The sequence below is a fragment of the Chiloscyllium plagiosum genome, chromosome 11, assembly GCF_004010195.1.
Source record: "Chiloscyllium plagiosum isolate BGI_BamShark_2017 chromosome 11, ASM401019v2, whole genome shotgun sequence".
NCBI classification, from domain to species: Eukaryota; Metazoa; Chordata; class Chondrichthyes; order Orectolobiformes; family Hemiscylliidae; genus Chiloscyllium; species Chiloscyllium plagiosum.
Window position 1 is genome coordinate 64,988,543 of NC_057720.1, and position 17,990 is coordinate 65,006,532.

At 41.0% G+C, this 17,990-nt stretch overlaps 1 protein-coding gene across 3 annotated transcripts in view; it reads left to right on the forward strand.

The window, feature by feature from the left end:
- The window catches only part of axdnd1 (axonemal dynein light chain domain containing 1), a 166,354-nt gene continuing 148,364 nt past the window's right edge, over positions 1 to 17,990 (forward strand). For all 3 annotated transcript variants that reach the window (XM_043699576.1, XM_043699573.1, XM_043699575.1), the window contains exons 1-2: positions 1 to 1,663; positions 7,927 to 8,076. In XM_043699576.1, the coding sequence (XP_043555511.1) occupies positions 7,959 to 8,076 (118 nt within the window). In that variant the 5' untranslated portion in view covers positions 1 to 1,663; positions 7,927 to 7,958. The remainder of the gene's footprint in view (positions 1,664 to 7,926; positions 8,077 to 17,990) is intronic.

Below are 17,990 nucleotides of genomic sequence, written 5' to 3' on the forward strand. Positions count from 1 at the left end.
GGGCAGCCTTGATGTTCTCCTCTCCCAAAGCGAAGGGGCACCATCAGGGACCTGTTAATATTAACCAGATACTCTATGGCGGTGTACAAAAGTCTGATCCGGGCAACGAACTGCATCCTGAAACCAAATGCCCACAGAGTTCCGAGCAGATACTCACGATCGACCCTGTTGAACACCTTCTCCTGGTCGAGAGACAGGAAGGCGCTCGGCAGACCAGCCTGTCGACAGAAATGGATCAGGTCCTGGACCAGATGGACGTTGTCATATATCCTCCAGCCCGGAACCATGTAGGACTGGTCCGGGTGAATCAAGGGGGTCCGCACGAAGCCAACACCCTGGCGAATATTTTATCGCGCGTGCTGAGAAGGAAGGCCGGATGCCAGTTCTTTAAAACTTTGTCGGCAGCAGGACGATGATCGCCCTGCGCCAAGAAAGGGGCAGCTCTCCGGCATTTAAACACTCCCCCCAGAACCTGTGCATAGTCACTCCCCAGCATGTCCCAGAACGTCCTGGAGAACTCCACAGTCAGCCTGTCCAGCCTGGGGGAAATTGGTCCTCTTTCAAAAAAAGTGATTCAGAACAAGTTGAACTTTGCATTTACACCATTTTATTTCTCGTTTTCCTTACATGAACAACTGCTGCTTTATTCATCTTGCCTTTGATCTTTTTTCTTTATTTGCTTACTTTGGAATTCAAGTTTGTAATGAATATCTATTAATTTAATTGCAACACAAAAACAAAATCCTGCAAATCTGAAATGAAAACACAAGATTTGTAATGTCACTCCAGTTTTCCACATTCCTATTCAAAACGAGAGCCCTACTGAATGATTCCATGTTCATAAATGGGAATTCCATGTCCAGTCAGTGGGACAATCACCAATGTAGCTTAAGTCCTCAACCATGTTTCTGGCTCTTAGGCGGGAATGTTATCTCAACCAAAAGACTGAAAACTTTAAATTCTCTTCTCCCTCCATCACGCTTTATTGAGCTCTCCTGTAAAACGGTTGTGTTTTGAGCATTTTCTGTTTGTATTTCTTATGTCACTTCAGTGGGCCCTTGCACATTTCTTCCCCCAAGGAATTGCAGGATTTTTTTTGGGCTTCCTTATTACAGTTTATCAAGAATTGTCATTATATGCTTGCCGTTCCTCTTAATTTTCCTCGAGTGCTCAGGATTAAGGCGTCTTCACTGTTGCTGAACAACTACCTCTGATCAATTTGCTTGGGGTCCAACCGAGAGAAAGTAGCTGGAGGAGCTTGAGCGTACAAGTTCTTGTTGGAAGCTGTGGTGGCCTGGGTCTCTGGGGTTTGCCCTAACGTAGTAACCAGGGCGACCGCTGGGCCTAGGACCCTCCAGCCCCAGCAGCGGCCTGTGGGAAGGGGCTGGGGGAGACAGCACGCGGAATCTCCGCGGGGAAGGCCCCCGTGTGTCCACAATCCAGACGGTTACCTGCCCCGCGTGGTTAAAAACTGGCAGCAACGTCCTCGATGGGAGGAGGAGTGAAACCGGCAAACGGCGGGGAGCTGTTTAACTGTTGCCATGGTAACGGGGCGGATCGCCGCCTCCTTGGAGATCGGCCGCCGGCAACAGGCGGAACCTCGAGCGGCCCCAGGGGAAAGGACGAGTGGGCTCAGTCCAACAGTCCGCACTTTGCACTTAACGTAAGTGTCGTTAACTCCAGGCTCACTCACCACTTACTGTCCCACGTTGATTTTTTTTGGTTTAAATTCATTCGTGCAATGTCGGCGTCGCTGGCTGTCGGCCCGCATTTCGTGCCAATCCCTATAACCTGCCTTTGATAGAGTGTCACTGTTCTGTGTTCTTTTCTAAAATCTATTTTTCTCATCAACCTGTTCGCAGATGTTATTACACACCTCAGGAGCAGGTGGGACTTGAACCTCACTGTTTTATGCAGTGGAGAAACACCAATTCTGGATTTTGTATTGACTGGTGCTGGTTCTTAAACCATCAAACAATTCAGACATCCGAGGGGTTTTGTGGTGCAACTGTAATAGAGTCATAGAGATGTACTGAAAATGTGTTGCTGGAAAAGCGCAGCAGGTCAGGCTTATGCCCAAAACGTCAATTCTCCTGTTCCTTGGATGCTGCCTGACCTGCTGCGCTTTTCCAGCAACACATTTTCAGCTCTGATCTCCAGCATCTGCAGTCCTCACTTTCTCCTCATAGAGATGTACAGCATGGAAACAGACCCCTTGGTCCAACCTGTCCATGCTGACCAGATATCCCAACCCAATCTAGTCCCACCTGCCAGGACCCGGCGCATATCCCTCCAAACCCTTCCTATTCATATACCCATCCAAATGCCTCTTAAATGTTGCAATTGTACCAGCCTCCACGTCCCATAGCCTATTCAGCCTCTCCTTCTAGCTCAAACCCTCCAACCCTTATAAATCTTTTCTGAACCCTTTCAAGTTTCACAACATCTTTCCGATAGGAAGGAGACCAGAATTGCACGCAATATTCCAACAGTGGCCTAACCAATGTCCTGGACAGCCGCAACATGACCTCCCAACTCCTGTACTCAATACTCTGACCAATAAAGGAAAGCATACCAAACACCTTCTTCACTATCCTATCTACCTGTGACTCCACAGGAGCTATGAACCTGCACTCCAAGGTCTCTTTGTTCAGCAACACTCCCTATGTCCTTACCATTAAGTGTATAAGTCCTGCTAAGATTTGCTTTCCCAAAATGCAGCACCTTGCATTTATCTGAATTAAACTCCCATCTGCCACTTCTCAGCCATTGGCCCATTTGGTCCAGATCCTGTTGTAATCTGAGGTAACCCTCTTCGCTGTCCACGACACCTCCAATTTTTGTGTCATCTGCAAACTTACTAACTGTACCGTTTGTGCTCGTATCCAAATCATTTATGTAAATGATAAAAAGTCGAGGACCCAGCACCGATCCTTGTGGCACTCCAATGGTCACAGGCCTCCAGTCTGAAAAACAACCTTCCACCACCACCCTCTGTCTTCTACCTTTGAGCCAGTTCTGTATTCAAATGTTCTTAGCTCTGGGCCAGATGGTCCAGTTTCACCCCCACCCCCCAAGGGTATGACTGTCACATACCCAATGGAAAAGAACTTGGTTAGAGACAAAAAATACTACAGATAATGGAATCCAAGGTAGACAGGCAGGAGGCTGGAAGGACACAGCAAGCCAGGCAGGGTCAGGAGGTGGAGAAGTCAATGTTTCAGGTGGAACCCTTCTTCCTGAAGTCGTGAAGAAGGGTTACACACGAATCATTAACTTCTCCACCTCCTGCCCTCCAGCCTCCCACCTATCAAGAAAAGAAAATGACAGCTACCAAGTGCTCTGCACCCATCACGTTTACTCTTGAGCATTTTCACGTAGTTGTTCAGGTCAAAAGTAGATTAACATCTTAAAAGATAATAAATGTTGGGAACTTACTCCATGACTTATGACATAATTAAATTATACTTTTTGAAAAGATTGTTAGCTCGGGTTGTGGATGAGGTTATAGATTCATTCGCCAAGCTGGTGTGGTTTTCAGTAGATGTTTCATCGCCTCGCTAGGTGACATCGTCAGTGCTTCAGTACGGTGTTGATGCTCTGTTCTGCCTGGTAATTATGTGTCTCTGTTTTTTGTTACTTCCAGTTCTGTATCTGAGTGGTTTGTATATGAGATCCAATTCAATGTGTTTATTGACTGAGTTCCATTTAGAGTGCTAAGCTTTCGCACCATCTAAACGTTTTTTTTGGACACGCGAGAGAATTCCTGGATGCCTGGCAAGGGAGGTGCACCCTACAACAGCCAGAGTCAGAAAGAAGAACATCCAAGATCTTCTGGTCTCTTGTTAGAACTGAGTACCAGATGAACCCCATACCCTTGGAGGTCCTGAAGCAGTGACTACAACAGAATTGTCTGAGAAGTTTAAACTTCTGATGTGCAATTACTCTGCCTCTGGGTTCTCTGAGAATGTTTCCAACTTGCAGATTGAGTTAAAGATTTGGGGGATTCTGATTCATGTATCTGGATAGTTAATGTGGGAAATCGTTCAAAGGTTTAATACCAGTTCTACCTCCTTGGTAATTCTACTACTGACAACCTCTGACTCCTTACTATATCCTCTGACTCCACAGCTATCCCATTGACACATTACATCGAACTTCGACCTACCCTTTCACCCAACTGCCACTATATCCCCTTACCCACCTGCCTACTATGCCCCCAAGTTCCTCACCCAACCATCTAACACCATACCTCCTTCCCCATTTCTGTAGATTTTCAATGAGGCTTTGGGTATTTTAAACATTTTGCTTAGTGGAAAATAACAGCTAGTGCTGGTAAAAGGATGTGTGTGGTTTATCCTGCTATCTGTGAGGATTGCTGCACTGTATCAATAATTAAGGATTCTGTATTAGAAGATGGATCTATAAAATAGTCGAAAGGTAACTAGGTAATTTTTTGTCTGATCCATGTTGGAAATAGAAGAGTCATACCAGACTCGAAATTTAACAGTGTTTCTTTCCTCGGATGTTGCCAGACCTGCTGAGTTTCTCCAACATTCTGTGTTTGTTGGAAAAAGGGATTTTGAACCAGATTGCAAGATTTGGATCGTTGTGTTTGGTGGTCAAGATAGGATTGGAGAAAATTGAAGAGTTAGGATGGGTTTGAAACCTGGAGGGATTTAAATAAAAAACAGGATTTTAAATTTCTGGCCAGTTTTTTTGTATTGACCATGATGACAAAACTGACTGTGTTTGTTGTCATTGCTCCATTGAAACTGAAGGCAATTTCTGAACAGTACACATACAGTATGTGGAATTACATTGCAATCTAGGCATCATTGCCAGTGATTCCACAATTCTCTGAAGCTCATACTTTTTGAGTCATTCTCAGATTGCAATATCAGAGAATCTGTTAACTTGTCCAGGGCTCCCTCTTATACTGGATTTTCAATTTCATAATTATTGCAAAACATGATCACTGACCCTCGGAACTGATTTTTAATTCTAGAACATTTAAGTTCATAAATTTCATGCCCTTATAAATATAACACTTGTTTAATTTTAGCTTCTGTATAATCTGAAACGTAATATATTTTGTTATCTGAAATTTAAAGTAAAAATAAATGATATTAAGTGCTCTTAAGCTACCGTTTTATACTGTGATTACTTCAGTGTGGTTGGCTTCTGGATTAGTGGTGCTGGAAAAGCAGAGCAGTTCAGGCAGCATCCAAGGAGCAATAAAACTGCTGTGCTTTTCCAGCACCACTAATCCAGAATCTGGTTTCCAGCATCTGCAGTCATTGTTTTTACCCAGTGTGGTTGGCTGTTTGCTTACTGAATTTCTACGACTATATGCCAAAACAACTCTTTAACTCTCTGCCAGGTATAAACTACCACACAGGAAAGAGAAAATCCATGGCAAGAGTCGGCAAAATCTTTGTGACTAACATTCTCTGAACACAGTTCCAATGCTGTCACTGCAAAGTCCAGGCTATGCATTGAGACATTGGGAGCAGCATAGGTCAGAGAAAGATCAGTGGTTGATCAGGGAGACTTAGTGTGGAAATGAACATGTGCAGCAGATGTTTAGTCAGGTATTCAAGAGAAGTGAGGTCAGCATAGAGTCCTTTAGTGCGGAGACAGGCCCTTCGGCCCAAATTGGTCCATGCTGACCAAAATGTCCATCCACACTAACCCCATTTCCCTGCACTTGGCCCATATCCATCCAAACCTTTCCTATCCATCTATTTGTCCAAATGCCTTTTAAATGTTGTTAATGCACCCACCTCAACCATTTCTGCTGAAGCTCATTCCATATGTGTACCACCCTCTGTGTAAAAAGAAATTGCTCCTCAGGTTCCCATTTATTCTTTCCCCTCTTGCATTAAAACGAAACTCTTTAGTCTTCAATTCACCCACCCTGAGGAAAAAGACTGAGCATATTCACCCTATCATTGCCTCTCATGATCTTATATACTTCTATAAGAATCCCCACCCTTAGTCTCCTACGCTGTAAAAAAAAAGGTCCTAGTTTGTCCAATCTCTCCCTATAACTCAGTCCCTTGAGTCCTGGCAACATCCTTGTAAATTTCTTCTTACACTCTTTCCAGTTTTATAACATTCTTCTGAAGCAAGGTGATCAAACTGAACACAATACTCCAAGTGCGACCTCGCCAACAACCTGTACAACTGCAACATAACTTCTCAACTTCTATACTCAGTGCCTTGACTGATGAAGGCCAGTGTGCCAAAATCCTCCTTCACCCCCCTGTCTAACTGTGACTCCACTTTTAGAAAAGCACAGACCTGAACTCCAAGATCCGTCTGTTCCACTACACTCCTAAAGCCCTACCCTTCACCATGAAACTCCTGCCTCGATTTGACTTTCCAAAATTTACCTATATTAGACTTCATTTACCATTTCTTGGCGCACTTCCCCAGCTGATCATGGTCCTGCTGCATTTCTAATAACCTTCCTCACTGTTCATGATACCATCTCTATTAGTGTCATCAGCAAACTTACTAATCATGCCTTGCACATTCTCATCCAAATCATTGATTATAGATAACAAACACAAATGGATCCAGCACTGACCCCTAAGGCACACCAATAGTCACAGGCCTCCAGTCCAACAAGCATTCTTACACTATTACCCTCTGCTTCCTACTCTCAAACCAATTTTGTATCCAATTTGCCAGCTTCCCCTGGATTCCATATGATCTAACCTTCCAGAGCAGCCTACTGTGTGGAACCTTATTAAAGGCCTTACTGAAATCTATATCGACTATATCTACTGCCCTGCCCTCATCAACCTTCCTGGTCATTTCATCAAAGCACTCTAACAAGTTTGTGAGGCATGCTGTCCCACTCACAAAGCCATGCTGACTACTCTGAATCAAACTCTGTCTTTCCAAATGTGTGTATATTATATCACTCAGAATCTTCTCAGATAACTTATTTACTACAGTTGTTAGGCTTACTGGTCCATAGTTCCCAGGTTTCTCTTTGCAGCCCTTCTTGAATAATGGCACAACATTTGCTACTCTCCAGTCTTCCGGGACTTCACCCATGGCTAACAATGATGCAAGTATATCAGCCAGGGCCCCTATCTTCTCTCGCCTCTTGCAGGGTTGTTGGATATATCTGGTCAGGACCAGATTTATCCACCTTCATTCATTCTATTTGTCCAACACCACTCTACTATGATATGAACTGTCCCCAAGATATCACCACTAATTTGCCCAAGCTCCCAAGTCTTCATGTCTTTCTCCACAGTGAAACACAGAGGAGAAATATTCATTGAGGTGTTCAAGAGAGGTGAGGTCAGCATAGAGTCCTTTAGCGTGAAGACAGGCCCTTTGGCCCAAACTGGTCCATGCTAATCAAAATGTCCATCCACACTAACCCCATTTCCCTGCACTTGGCCCATATCCTTCTAAACTTTTTCTATCCATGTATTTGTCCAAATGACTTTTAAATCTCCTGTGGTTCCACACATACATGTCCACTTTGGTCCTTGAGGGATCCTATTTTATCACTAGTTATTCTTTTTCAAGGATAGATGTTTAAAATAGTCACATTTAGAGGTGATCAAGGTTTTGTAAGAATTTAGTGCCAGAGAGGTTGAGGTAAGGTAGAGGTAGGCAATTTTGTGGAGGTGAAAATAATATCTGTTTTAAGGTAGAAAATATACTGGTATAAAATTCAGCATAGACCATTCCTAAATCTGAATATTGAGTTTTATTACTATTGGCAGGTTATATGCAAACTAGTGAAGTATTAATCCTAACTTAAATCACAGGACTAGACAAGAACAGAAAACAAAGCTTCTGCAAATCTGCATAATTATTAGCATTTTGAGGATCTGCTCTGTGTGTGGAAGAAGGTCAGTATTGATATGATTTTAAAATTAATTTTATTTATAGTTTTCACTAGAAACCCTGGAAAGCTGTTGGAAATGTCTGATTCTGTTAATGAGGTTCCTAGTGATGAAGTTCTTACTGGCACGCCAAAACCTGATGTGGATGGCATTGAGCTCAATTCAAATGTGTGCAAATATTTGAAAGAGCAATCAGGTAAGCCAAGAAAGAATTTTTATTTAATTAGCTCCTTTTACATCTTCAGAATATTCCAAATTTCTTCGCAACCAGAAAGTTACATTAGAAGTACATTGATTTAATTTTCTCAAAAAATGTGATAAATCAGTTTTGTATCTTTTTGAAAGAAAGTATTGAAATGAATTGTGAGTGGAATTCTTTTCATTACCCATTTATCAATAAGCAAAATGGAGGCAGAGTTGGGTTCCTGGACTGCGCTTATCTGCTCCAATCACTTTTCTTTCTTCTTTTCTCCCTTCTTTCTTTTAGTACTTATAGGTTTTTTCTTTCTCCACTTAACTTGTGGAGGGAGGTTGGTCGTGGAGACAGCGATGGCAGCGGCTGGGGGACATTGACAATCAACCTCAAAGCAGCTGGTCACAATTGGCGGTTTCGCAGCCTCATTGATATCGGGAGCAGTAATAGAGTGGGACTCTGCAGCAAGATAGCTAATGCAGCAACACAGTGTGCCACCAGCCATGGCTCAGCACAAGCTTGGATGGCACCTGTGGCAGTCAGCGATGAGATGGAGGCAGCAAAAGATTGTGGCAACAGCGTTCAGTGGCAAAGAATTTTGGTAGCAGCAAAGTGGTAGTTGGGGGCTAAAGCCTTATGAGCTGCAACAAAACCTGGCATGCCTGCTGGAGTTCAGCAGCAACAGTTGATGGTGAAGATGCTGGTAAGCACGGGCAGGTCTTAGTCCAGTGTGGGTGAAAGCATGGAATGGTGGGATTACCTTACACTGAAAGACTGGATCAACTGGGCTTGTATACCCTTGAGTTTAGAAGACTGAGAGGGGATCTGATTGAGACATATAAGATTATTAAAAGATTGGACACTCTGGAAACATGTTTCCGCTGATGGGTGAGTGCAGAACCAGAGGACACAGCTTAAAAATACGGGGTAGACCATTTAGGACAGAGATGAGGAGAAACTTCTTCACCCAGAGAGTGGTGGCTGTGTGGAATGCTCTTCCCCAGAGGGCAGTGGAGGCCCAGTCTCTGGATTCATTTAAGAAAGAGTTGGATAGAGCTCTCAAGGATTGTGGAATCAAAGGTTATGGAGATAAGGCTGGAACAGGATACTGATTAAGGATGATCAGCCATATTGAATGATGGTGCAGGCTCGAAGGGCAGAATGGGCTACTCCTGCACCTATTGTCTATTGTCAGTGCAGGGGAGACTGAAAGCCCAGCTGGGAGTATCTGCAGGGCCATGGCTTAAGAAAGGACTGTAATCTTGACTTTATAACTTTATTTCTTTATTTTTCTGCTTTTATACTAAGAAGACTGTAGAGCTAAACTTCTTAACACAATTCATTATTTTTCAACTTCTGTAACTAAGATTTTGCACCTAGGTACGTTCTACCTAAGATGGCGCTGTGTGTGGCGACTATGTGCATTTTTCATTGTGCTCTTGTACCCTCTACTTGAGTGCACGTGACAATAAAATGTAAAACCTAAAGCCTGTCTCCTCCTTCTTCTCTATCTAAGACAGTAGACACACTTTGCAGATGAAGTAGCGTTTTACTTGAACTTTTTCATACTAGTCTATAGTATTCATTGCCCATAATAAGTCTCCTTTAGATTGACAAGACCAAATGCAGTCTGAATGACTGCTTTGCACTCTGTCCATAAGAATGACCCTAACCTTCCAGTTGCTTGCCATTTCACTATACCAGCCAACCTAATCAAAGACCTCTCCCAGCCTGGTTATCCTCACTACCACCCTCTTCAACAAGGCAGAAAATACAAAGGTTTGAAAACACGTACAAACAGATTCAAGAACAGCTTCTTCCCCGCTGTTATCAGACTTTTGGACAGACCTCTCATATATTAGAGTTAATCTTTTCTGTAGCTGAAACACTGTATTTGTTCTATTATCCTGATGTATTTATGTGAGGTATGATTTGTCAGGATAGCACACAAAACAATACCTTTCACTGTATCTCAGTACATGTGACAATACAAATTAAATCAAATTTCTGAAAAGTAGTAAATTTCTGGAGAGTGTCTCAGCTAGTTTCCTATAGCAGTATGTCCTGGTTGCAATAAGAGGATGAGCAATATTGGATTTAGTAGTGAGTAATGAAAATATTTAATTATTGCACATGAATATTTATTAAATAGTGATCATAACATGATCTAATTCAATACAGCATTTGAAAGCAAAAAGTGTGAATCACCTACAAGAGTTCTAAAATTAAGGCCAACTTTAAAGAGATTGTTCACAGTAAACTGGGAAAATCTGTTGGTAAATTAAAGAATAGTGGAGAATTTAACAATACAAAAACAGTTTACACCCTGAGAGGGAAAAGTTCCAGTTCACAGATAAAACAGCCATGGGTAATAAAAGAGATAAGGGACAGCATAAAACCAAAAGAAAGGGCTTACTAAAAATGCAAAAAGCAGCACATATCCTACTAAATGGATAAGATCCAAAGACAAAGTAAGGGCCACAAAACAATTTATAAGAGCCATTTAAGAGATCATGAAAGGAAACTTGCCAGGGACATCCAAATCAATAAGAAGAATTGTTATAGTTCCATAAAGGGAACACAGTTGATCAGGAGCTTTGTTGGCTCACTAACGTTTGAAATTGTGAGTATTGACAATGACTTTGGGGAAATGGCAAATATGTTGAATAATTTATTTGCCTTAGGATTTACAGTTTAAAAAAAAGGAGGATAGCTTGTCAGCAGTCCCAAGGAAGTGAAAAGTGGATTAGGGATGGGACTGAATGAAATTAATGTAAGAAAAACATCATAAATGAGGAAATTAATGGAGTTTAAAGGTGATAAATCCCTGACGGTCTCCATTCAAGGATGTCAAAGGAGGTAGAGGAGCACATTTTGGACATATAATCTTTCAGAGCTCCCTCGGTTCAGGAAGCAACCCTCTGGATTGGAAAATTGCACACATCACACACTTGCTTTATTATAAAGGCGAAAGATGAAAACCAGGGAATTACAGAGCAGTTAGCCTAACATCTGTTGTGGGGAAATTGTTGGAGTCTATAATCTAGGAACATTTTTAGTTAATCAGGGACAGCTAGCATGCATTCATGACAGGAAGGTGATGCCTGACAAATCTCATTTGAAATTTTTGAAGCAATGATTAAGGTAATGGACGGGGGATGTCCATAGATGTTGTTTATGTGGGCTTCCAGAAGGCATTCCCACATAAGAGACTATTAACTAAGCTCGAAGCCTACAGAACTGAGGACCAATTACTGACATGGCTGGGATATTGACTAAGTGGTAGATGAAAGAAAGTAGGGACAATGGGAGTATGTACTCAAATTGACAGGATGTGACCAATTGTGTCCCACAAGAATATGTGTCAGGGCCTCAATTCGTCACATTATTTATTAAGGATGTGGATAATGGCATAGAAAGTCATACGTCAAAATTTACTGATGAGACGGAGATAGAGACCATTATAGACAATGTAAATAATAGTATAAAATTACAAAAGGATAGTGATAGACCAAGTGAATGAGCAAAACTGTCGGCAGAGTTCAATATAAGCAAATGTGAGGTTATATATCAGGGTACTTTCTATCGGAGGGTTTGAGTTATAAGGAGAGGCTGGATGGGCTGAGACGTTTTTCACTGGAGTGTGGGAGGTTGAGGGGTGACCTAGAGGTTTGTGGAATCATGAGGGATGTGGATGGGGTGAATGGCAGATGTCTTTCCCCTCGGGTGGGCGCATATTTTTAAAGTGAGAGGAGAAAGATTTAAAAAGTACATGGGGGCAATTTTGTTTCACATGAGAGACAGGCTCATGTGTGGAATGAACTTCCACAGCAAGTGGTGGATGTGGGTACAATTACAGCGTTTAAAAGACATTTGGATAAGTACATGAATAGAAAAGGTTTGAAGGGATGTGGTTCAAGCTCAGGCAGGTGAGACTAGTTTAGCTTGGGAACATAGTCGGCATGGACTGGTTGGACTGAAGGGTCAGTTTCCATGCTGTACGACTCTACAACTCTATTACATGAAGTTCAAGACATTGGATTTCCACAGAGACTTGGGGATTCAGGTGCATTGATCTTTAAAATGCCGCAAACAGGTGCAAAAAATAATCATGAAAGCTAATGGAATGCTGGCCTTTATAACTAGGGACTTGGAGTGAAAAATGCAGGTGTTATCCTGCAGTTATGCAAAACCCTGGTTAGACCCAACTTTGAGTGCTGACAGCAGACCTCTGCACTGCTGCACCTTTTGAAGGATAAATTGGTTTTGGAGGGTGTACAAGATAGCTTTTCAAGAATGATACTTGGATTTCAGGGTTTGGGTTATGAGGAGAAATTATGTAAATTAGGCCTGTTTTCTCTAGAATTTAGAAGGCTCATGCGTAATCTAATCAAAATCTTCTAGATGTTATCAGGAAATGGCAGGGTAGATAAAGGTAAAATATTTCCAGTGAATGGGAATTCTGGAACTAGGGGCATAGTCTGAGAATTATACCCAGACCATTCAGGAGAGATGAAATTAAGTACTTCTAGCGGGCTTTGAGAAAATTTGTAGCTCAGGTTGAGGTTCTGGATGTAAGTTTGATCGCTGAGCTAGAAAGTTCGTTTTCAGGCGTTTCGTCACCATGCTAGGTAACATCATCAATGAGCCTCCAATCAATCACTGGTGGTATGGCCCACGTTTTATTTGTGTTTAGGTTTCCTTGTGGTGACTCATTTAAATAATGCTCTAATGCAGCTTCGTTTGTGGGTGTTGGGATGATTGTTTCTGTAGTTCAGTATTAGGTCAGTATGTATGGTTTTCCTGTAGATGCTGGTTTGAAGTTCCCATTGGCTGTTTGCTCGACTGCGATATCTAGGAATGGAAGTTTGTTATTGTTTTCCTCCTCTTCAGTGAATTTTATGCCAGTAAGGGTCTTGAAAGTTTCCTTTGGACCGCTTCCAGAAACCCTAGCCACTCTCTCCTACATCAAAGATACCTCGGAAATGACTGTCAAACTACTCAGACCTCTTGGTATCATGGTAGCTCACAAATTCACCATCACACTAAAACAGCAGCTAATGAACTTGAAAGACCCTATACAGGCAACAAGCAAAACTAATGTCATTTACAAAACACCTTGCAAGAACTGTAACAAACATTATAATGGGCAAACAGGCAGAAAACTAGCTACCAAGATACATGAACATCAACTAACCATATAAAGACATGACCCACTCTCACTAGTATCTTTACATACAAATGACGAAGAACACCACTTCAACTGGGACAACACATCCATCCTAGGACAAGCCAAACAGACACATGCGTGAGAATTCCTAGAAGTATGGCATTCCAACTAGAACTCTATCAATTCTATTTACCAACTGGATCCCATTTAGCACCCCTGAGGAAAAGAACAAGAAATGGCATCACCAACCCAAGGAAACCCCAACACAAATGAAAAGCGGTCCATATCATCAGTTCTTCACTGGAGGCTCACTGATGATGTTATCTTGTATGGTAACAAAATGTCTGAAATCAAACCTTCCAGCTCAGCGAGCAAACTTACACCCAGTAAGTACTTCTGCACACAAGGGGTGGTAGATGTTTGGAATGGTCTTCCACAAACCGCAGTGGATGTAAGATCAGTTATTAATTTTAAATCTGAGATGGATAAATTTTTAAGCAAAGGGGTATAGGTTAAAGGCAAGTATTTGGAGTTAGGCCACAGATCACCCAATATCTCATTAAATGGTGGAACAGACTTGAGGGACTGATTGGCCTACTCATGTACTTATTTTCCTAATATTTCTGTCCTGCTGCAATGTTCCAACAAAACATAACAAAAACTTCAAGAAAAGCGCCTCATTTCTGCTTAGGTACTTTCCAACCTCTCGAACTCAATATTGATTTTCACAATGTCAGAGCCACCATTTTCTTTCATTCTCCACCATAGCACCTTTCTCACCCCCCAAAAATGGGCTTGCCTTTTTAACTTTGCTCTCAGCTGACAAGACCCATTATCACCCTTCCATGTCTTAACTTAGCCAATTTTACTTCTCTGATTCTGTTTTACCCTAATTATTAATCTCTTTTCCATTTGCAATACCCTCTACACCATCTGTTCCATTGGTTCCACCTCTGTCAAATGTATAAAAACACCAATTTCCAACCCCTTTCAGTTCTGAAGAGTCATATTATACTCAAAAGGCTAACTCTCTTTCTTTGTTCACAGGTACTGCTGGACCTACTGATTTCTCCTGCATTTTCTGTGTTTAATATTTCAGATTTACAGCATCCACATTACTTTGTTCCACATTACACATTTCTCTGTGCCACATTGGAGAATTAACCTAGATAATGTGCCCAAATCTCTGAAATAGGAACTTGAACCCAAATACTACTGCTACCACTGAGACAAGGCAAAGTGTAGTTGGTATTTATATCACCTCTTTAAAACATACACGACTAGCTTGTTTTTACAAGTATTGTGTGGTTCAGATCACCTACAAAACTAGTTCAGCCTCACCCTTTTAAAACAAAGTATAAAATATATTGTGAATATTGGAAATCTGAAATAAAAGAAACAGAAGATGCTGAAAATACTCAACAGGTTTGGCAGCATTTGTAGAGAGAGAAGCTGAGTTAATGTTTCAAATCAGTAATGTTTCATTAGTACTAAATATTTATTAGAGACAAACCTTAAGACAGTGACAATTTCATTTTTGAAAGCAATGGAAGTTTTCATCAGATCTTTGTTTTAAGTTTTGATTTGGCCAAATTCATTGAGCATTTCCTACGTTTTTGCTTATACAATATTTCAGACTCATTCTTTAATGGTTGACATCATTCAATAAGAAAGGAAGCTCAAAGTCCAAATCTTCCACAGGCATAGAAATAGTGAAAAGGGAGAAAAAGAAATCGTGGAGCTGAGAAAGCACCATAAAAAGTGAACCAAGTACATAGGCATAAGGTATTGTCTTAGCTATGATATGAGTAAAGATAAAGACATCATATTCCTACTGGACCATGTGGTTGCTGTCCTATTAGAAAGAGATGACTAATGGTAGTTTAACCTGAAGGTCATGATGCCTCAGATGAGGGGAGAGGCTGAGAAGGGGAGTCCTTTATAGTAACCTCCCAGTATAGGAATTGAACCCATACTATTGGCACCACTCTGCATCACAAGCCAGTCAACTGAGCTAACTGATTCTTACATGACTACACCTTTCTTAACCAAACAGGAAGATGCTGGCAATATAAAAGTGAAAGGAGAAGGGAGGTAGTTAAGATACTAGAGGGACTAAAAATTGAATAAAGTGGATGTTCGATAGAGGCCTGGATGTACTTAAATTGACAAGTTACCATATCCATGTGAGTATTAATAAAGATGCTGAGGAAAGAATGGGCTGGAAGTTACAGAGGCATTGGCCATACTCATTAATTATACCAATGTTGAAAGAGGATTAAGAGAGCTGGAGAATTGCACATAATAAATCTATGTTCAAAAATGGTTAAGGATAAACCCAACTTCTACAGATCAATCTTAACCTCAGTGGTGGCAAAACCTTTAGCAACTGTATTCAAAACAACATTAATAATCACTTAGACAACATGTTTTGATTGAGGAAACCTCGTGACTATAATGTTGCCAAGTTGCTTTCTCCTTTCCACCTTCTGATTTATGGCTATTACTAGAATGTTTGTTATATCCATCTGTACTGAAGATAGAAGCAAAACGTTTGCTCATTTCATCTTTACTTTCCTTATTATCTATTATTAGGCAGATTCTCGTTCTGTGGGAGATTGCCAGTCAGTTAATTTTATTTTTGTCTTTTTCAATATGTGCAAAAACTTTTGCTGTTCCTTTTTCACATTCATAGCTAGCTTACTCTTTCCCTGTAGTTATTTTCCTTTGATAAAACTTGTAGTGATTCATTGATGCCTTTATTATGACCAATCATTTGTGCTGCCATTTACCTTTTGTTTTGGATTACTTAGATTTAGATATATCAGATGCAATTTCAAAATTTGCTCATGACACAAAAGTTACAAATATAATTAACTGCTAAAAGATAGTGCTGAACTCAAAGAGGTCATAGAGAGGCTGGTGAAGTTGATAGACACAGGCATGATTGTGAAACTTTATGCAGAAGAAGTATAAAAGAATACAATTTGAGAGGACAATGTATTGAAAAACTGATAAATCGGCTAGATTGGTGCATTATAAATATCTGATAAAGTTGATAAAACTCTTGTCTCCAGGCTAACAGATTGTAGGACGTTGACAGGTAGTTGATGCATGCTTGATAGTTCTGAGAAATTACCATCGGTATCTGAGTTCTGTCTTGGAGATTTAATAATCCTTAAGACAGATTCAAAACCACATACGTTATTGCTATGAATTCAAGCAGCACATCTGTAATGTTGCAAGAGATTTATGATGCTACCACCCCTTGGATGATCAGTCCACCATGGGTTGTGGGCACTTGCGGGTAAGATGTCTGGTTAAGGCAGCACCCATATCTTCTTGTCATTATCTTTCATTTGTTTCTTTTTCTGATCTGTAAGTTTCGGTCATGCGAAGGTGTCTCCCAAATTTTGGCTTGAATTGTCTGAGCAGTCAAATTTTGCAATATATATATTCTGTGCGTTGCTCAGCTCCAATCCTGTTGTGCAAAATTCCTGTCTTCAGTCAGAGGTAGATGACTTATTTTGCAACTTTGTGAAGCATTCTTAAATGTAGCTCAAGAAATAAGACACACAATTCAATTAAAATTATCCAGGTGGATTACCAGAGATTGCAGTTTGACACTTGGGAATATATTATAGCTATTTATGAGGCATAGTTGAAAAAAAACAGCAGAAATGCTCAGCACTTCTGGTTCCAAAAAAATCAAAAAAACTGCAGAGGGTGGAAATCTGAAACGAAAACAGAAATTGCTGGAGAAACTCAGCAGGTCTGGCAGTATCTGTGGTGAGAATGCAGAGTGAACGTTTTGGGTACAGTTGTCCTTCTTCAGAACACCTGTTTCCAAGTTTGTCAGATGAGATGGAGAGAGGGATGGAAAAGGTGGCTTCATGGTATTGATTAAAGAAATGATGATATTCTGAAGGGGCAGGATGAACAACCAAACTTGCTGGCTCACGTTGGTATCAATGATATAGACTGAAGAAGGATTAGGTCCTTTGGGCAATGTTTAGGGACCCTGAAAAAAATTGAAGCGAAAGATTGCAAAGCAGAATCTCTGAGGTAGTAATCTCTGGATCACTACCAGTGCCACCTGCAAAGGATGGATGGGAAGGTAAAAGTTAATGGAGAGATGGTGAGGAGAGAAGGCGTTAGATTCCTGAGGCATTGTGATCACTTCTGGGCTCGTCCAATCTATACAAACAATTGAATTACTGCGTCAGAGCTGCATATGTTAAAGAGCCAATGACCAGCAGCCATGTTAGGTCAAAGCAGCAGCATACTAGACCAAGGCTGCATACATAAATTACAGTTACACAACAACTCATTAGTTTGTCTGTTAAATTTACCCAATGCCACTCATCAATCCAATGTGCAAGTGGTAAATCTTTGTGAAGGAACATAACACAAAGATATGACCAAGCCAGACAGGTTGCATTTCAACAGATCCAAGACCAATCTCCTGATAGGTAGTTTTGTCACTGCTGTTGGGGAGGGTTTGAACTAGGTTGGCAAGGGGTTGGAAATTTGAAAGTAGATTCCAAAGGGGGAAGAGTTGGAAATGGAAGGCAGATATTTTGAACTGATCACCATAATGTTGAGAAAGCAGAGGAAACCAAAATTTGAACAATGATAGAATTTGACAGTGCTAAATCGCCTATACTTCAAGAAATCCAGGGAATAAGGCAGAACAGTTGAAATTACAGATGACATGTAATATTATAATGCTGTATTATTGCTGAGT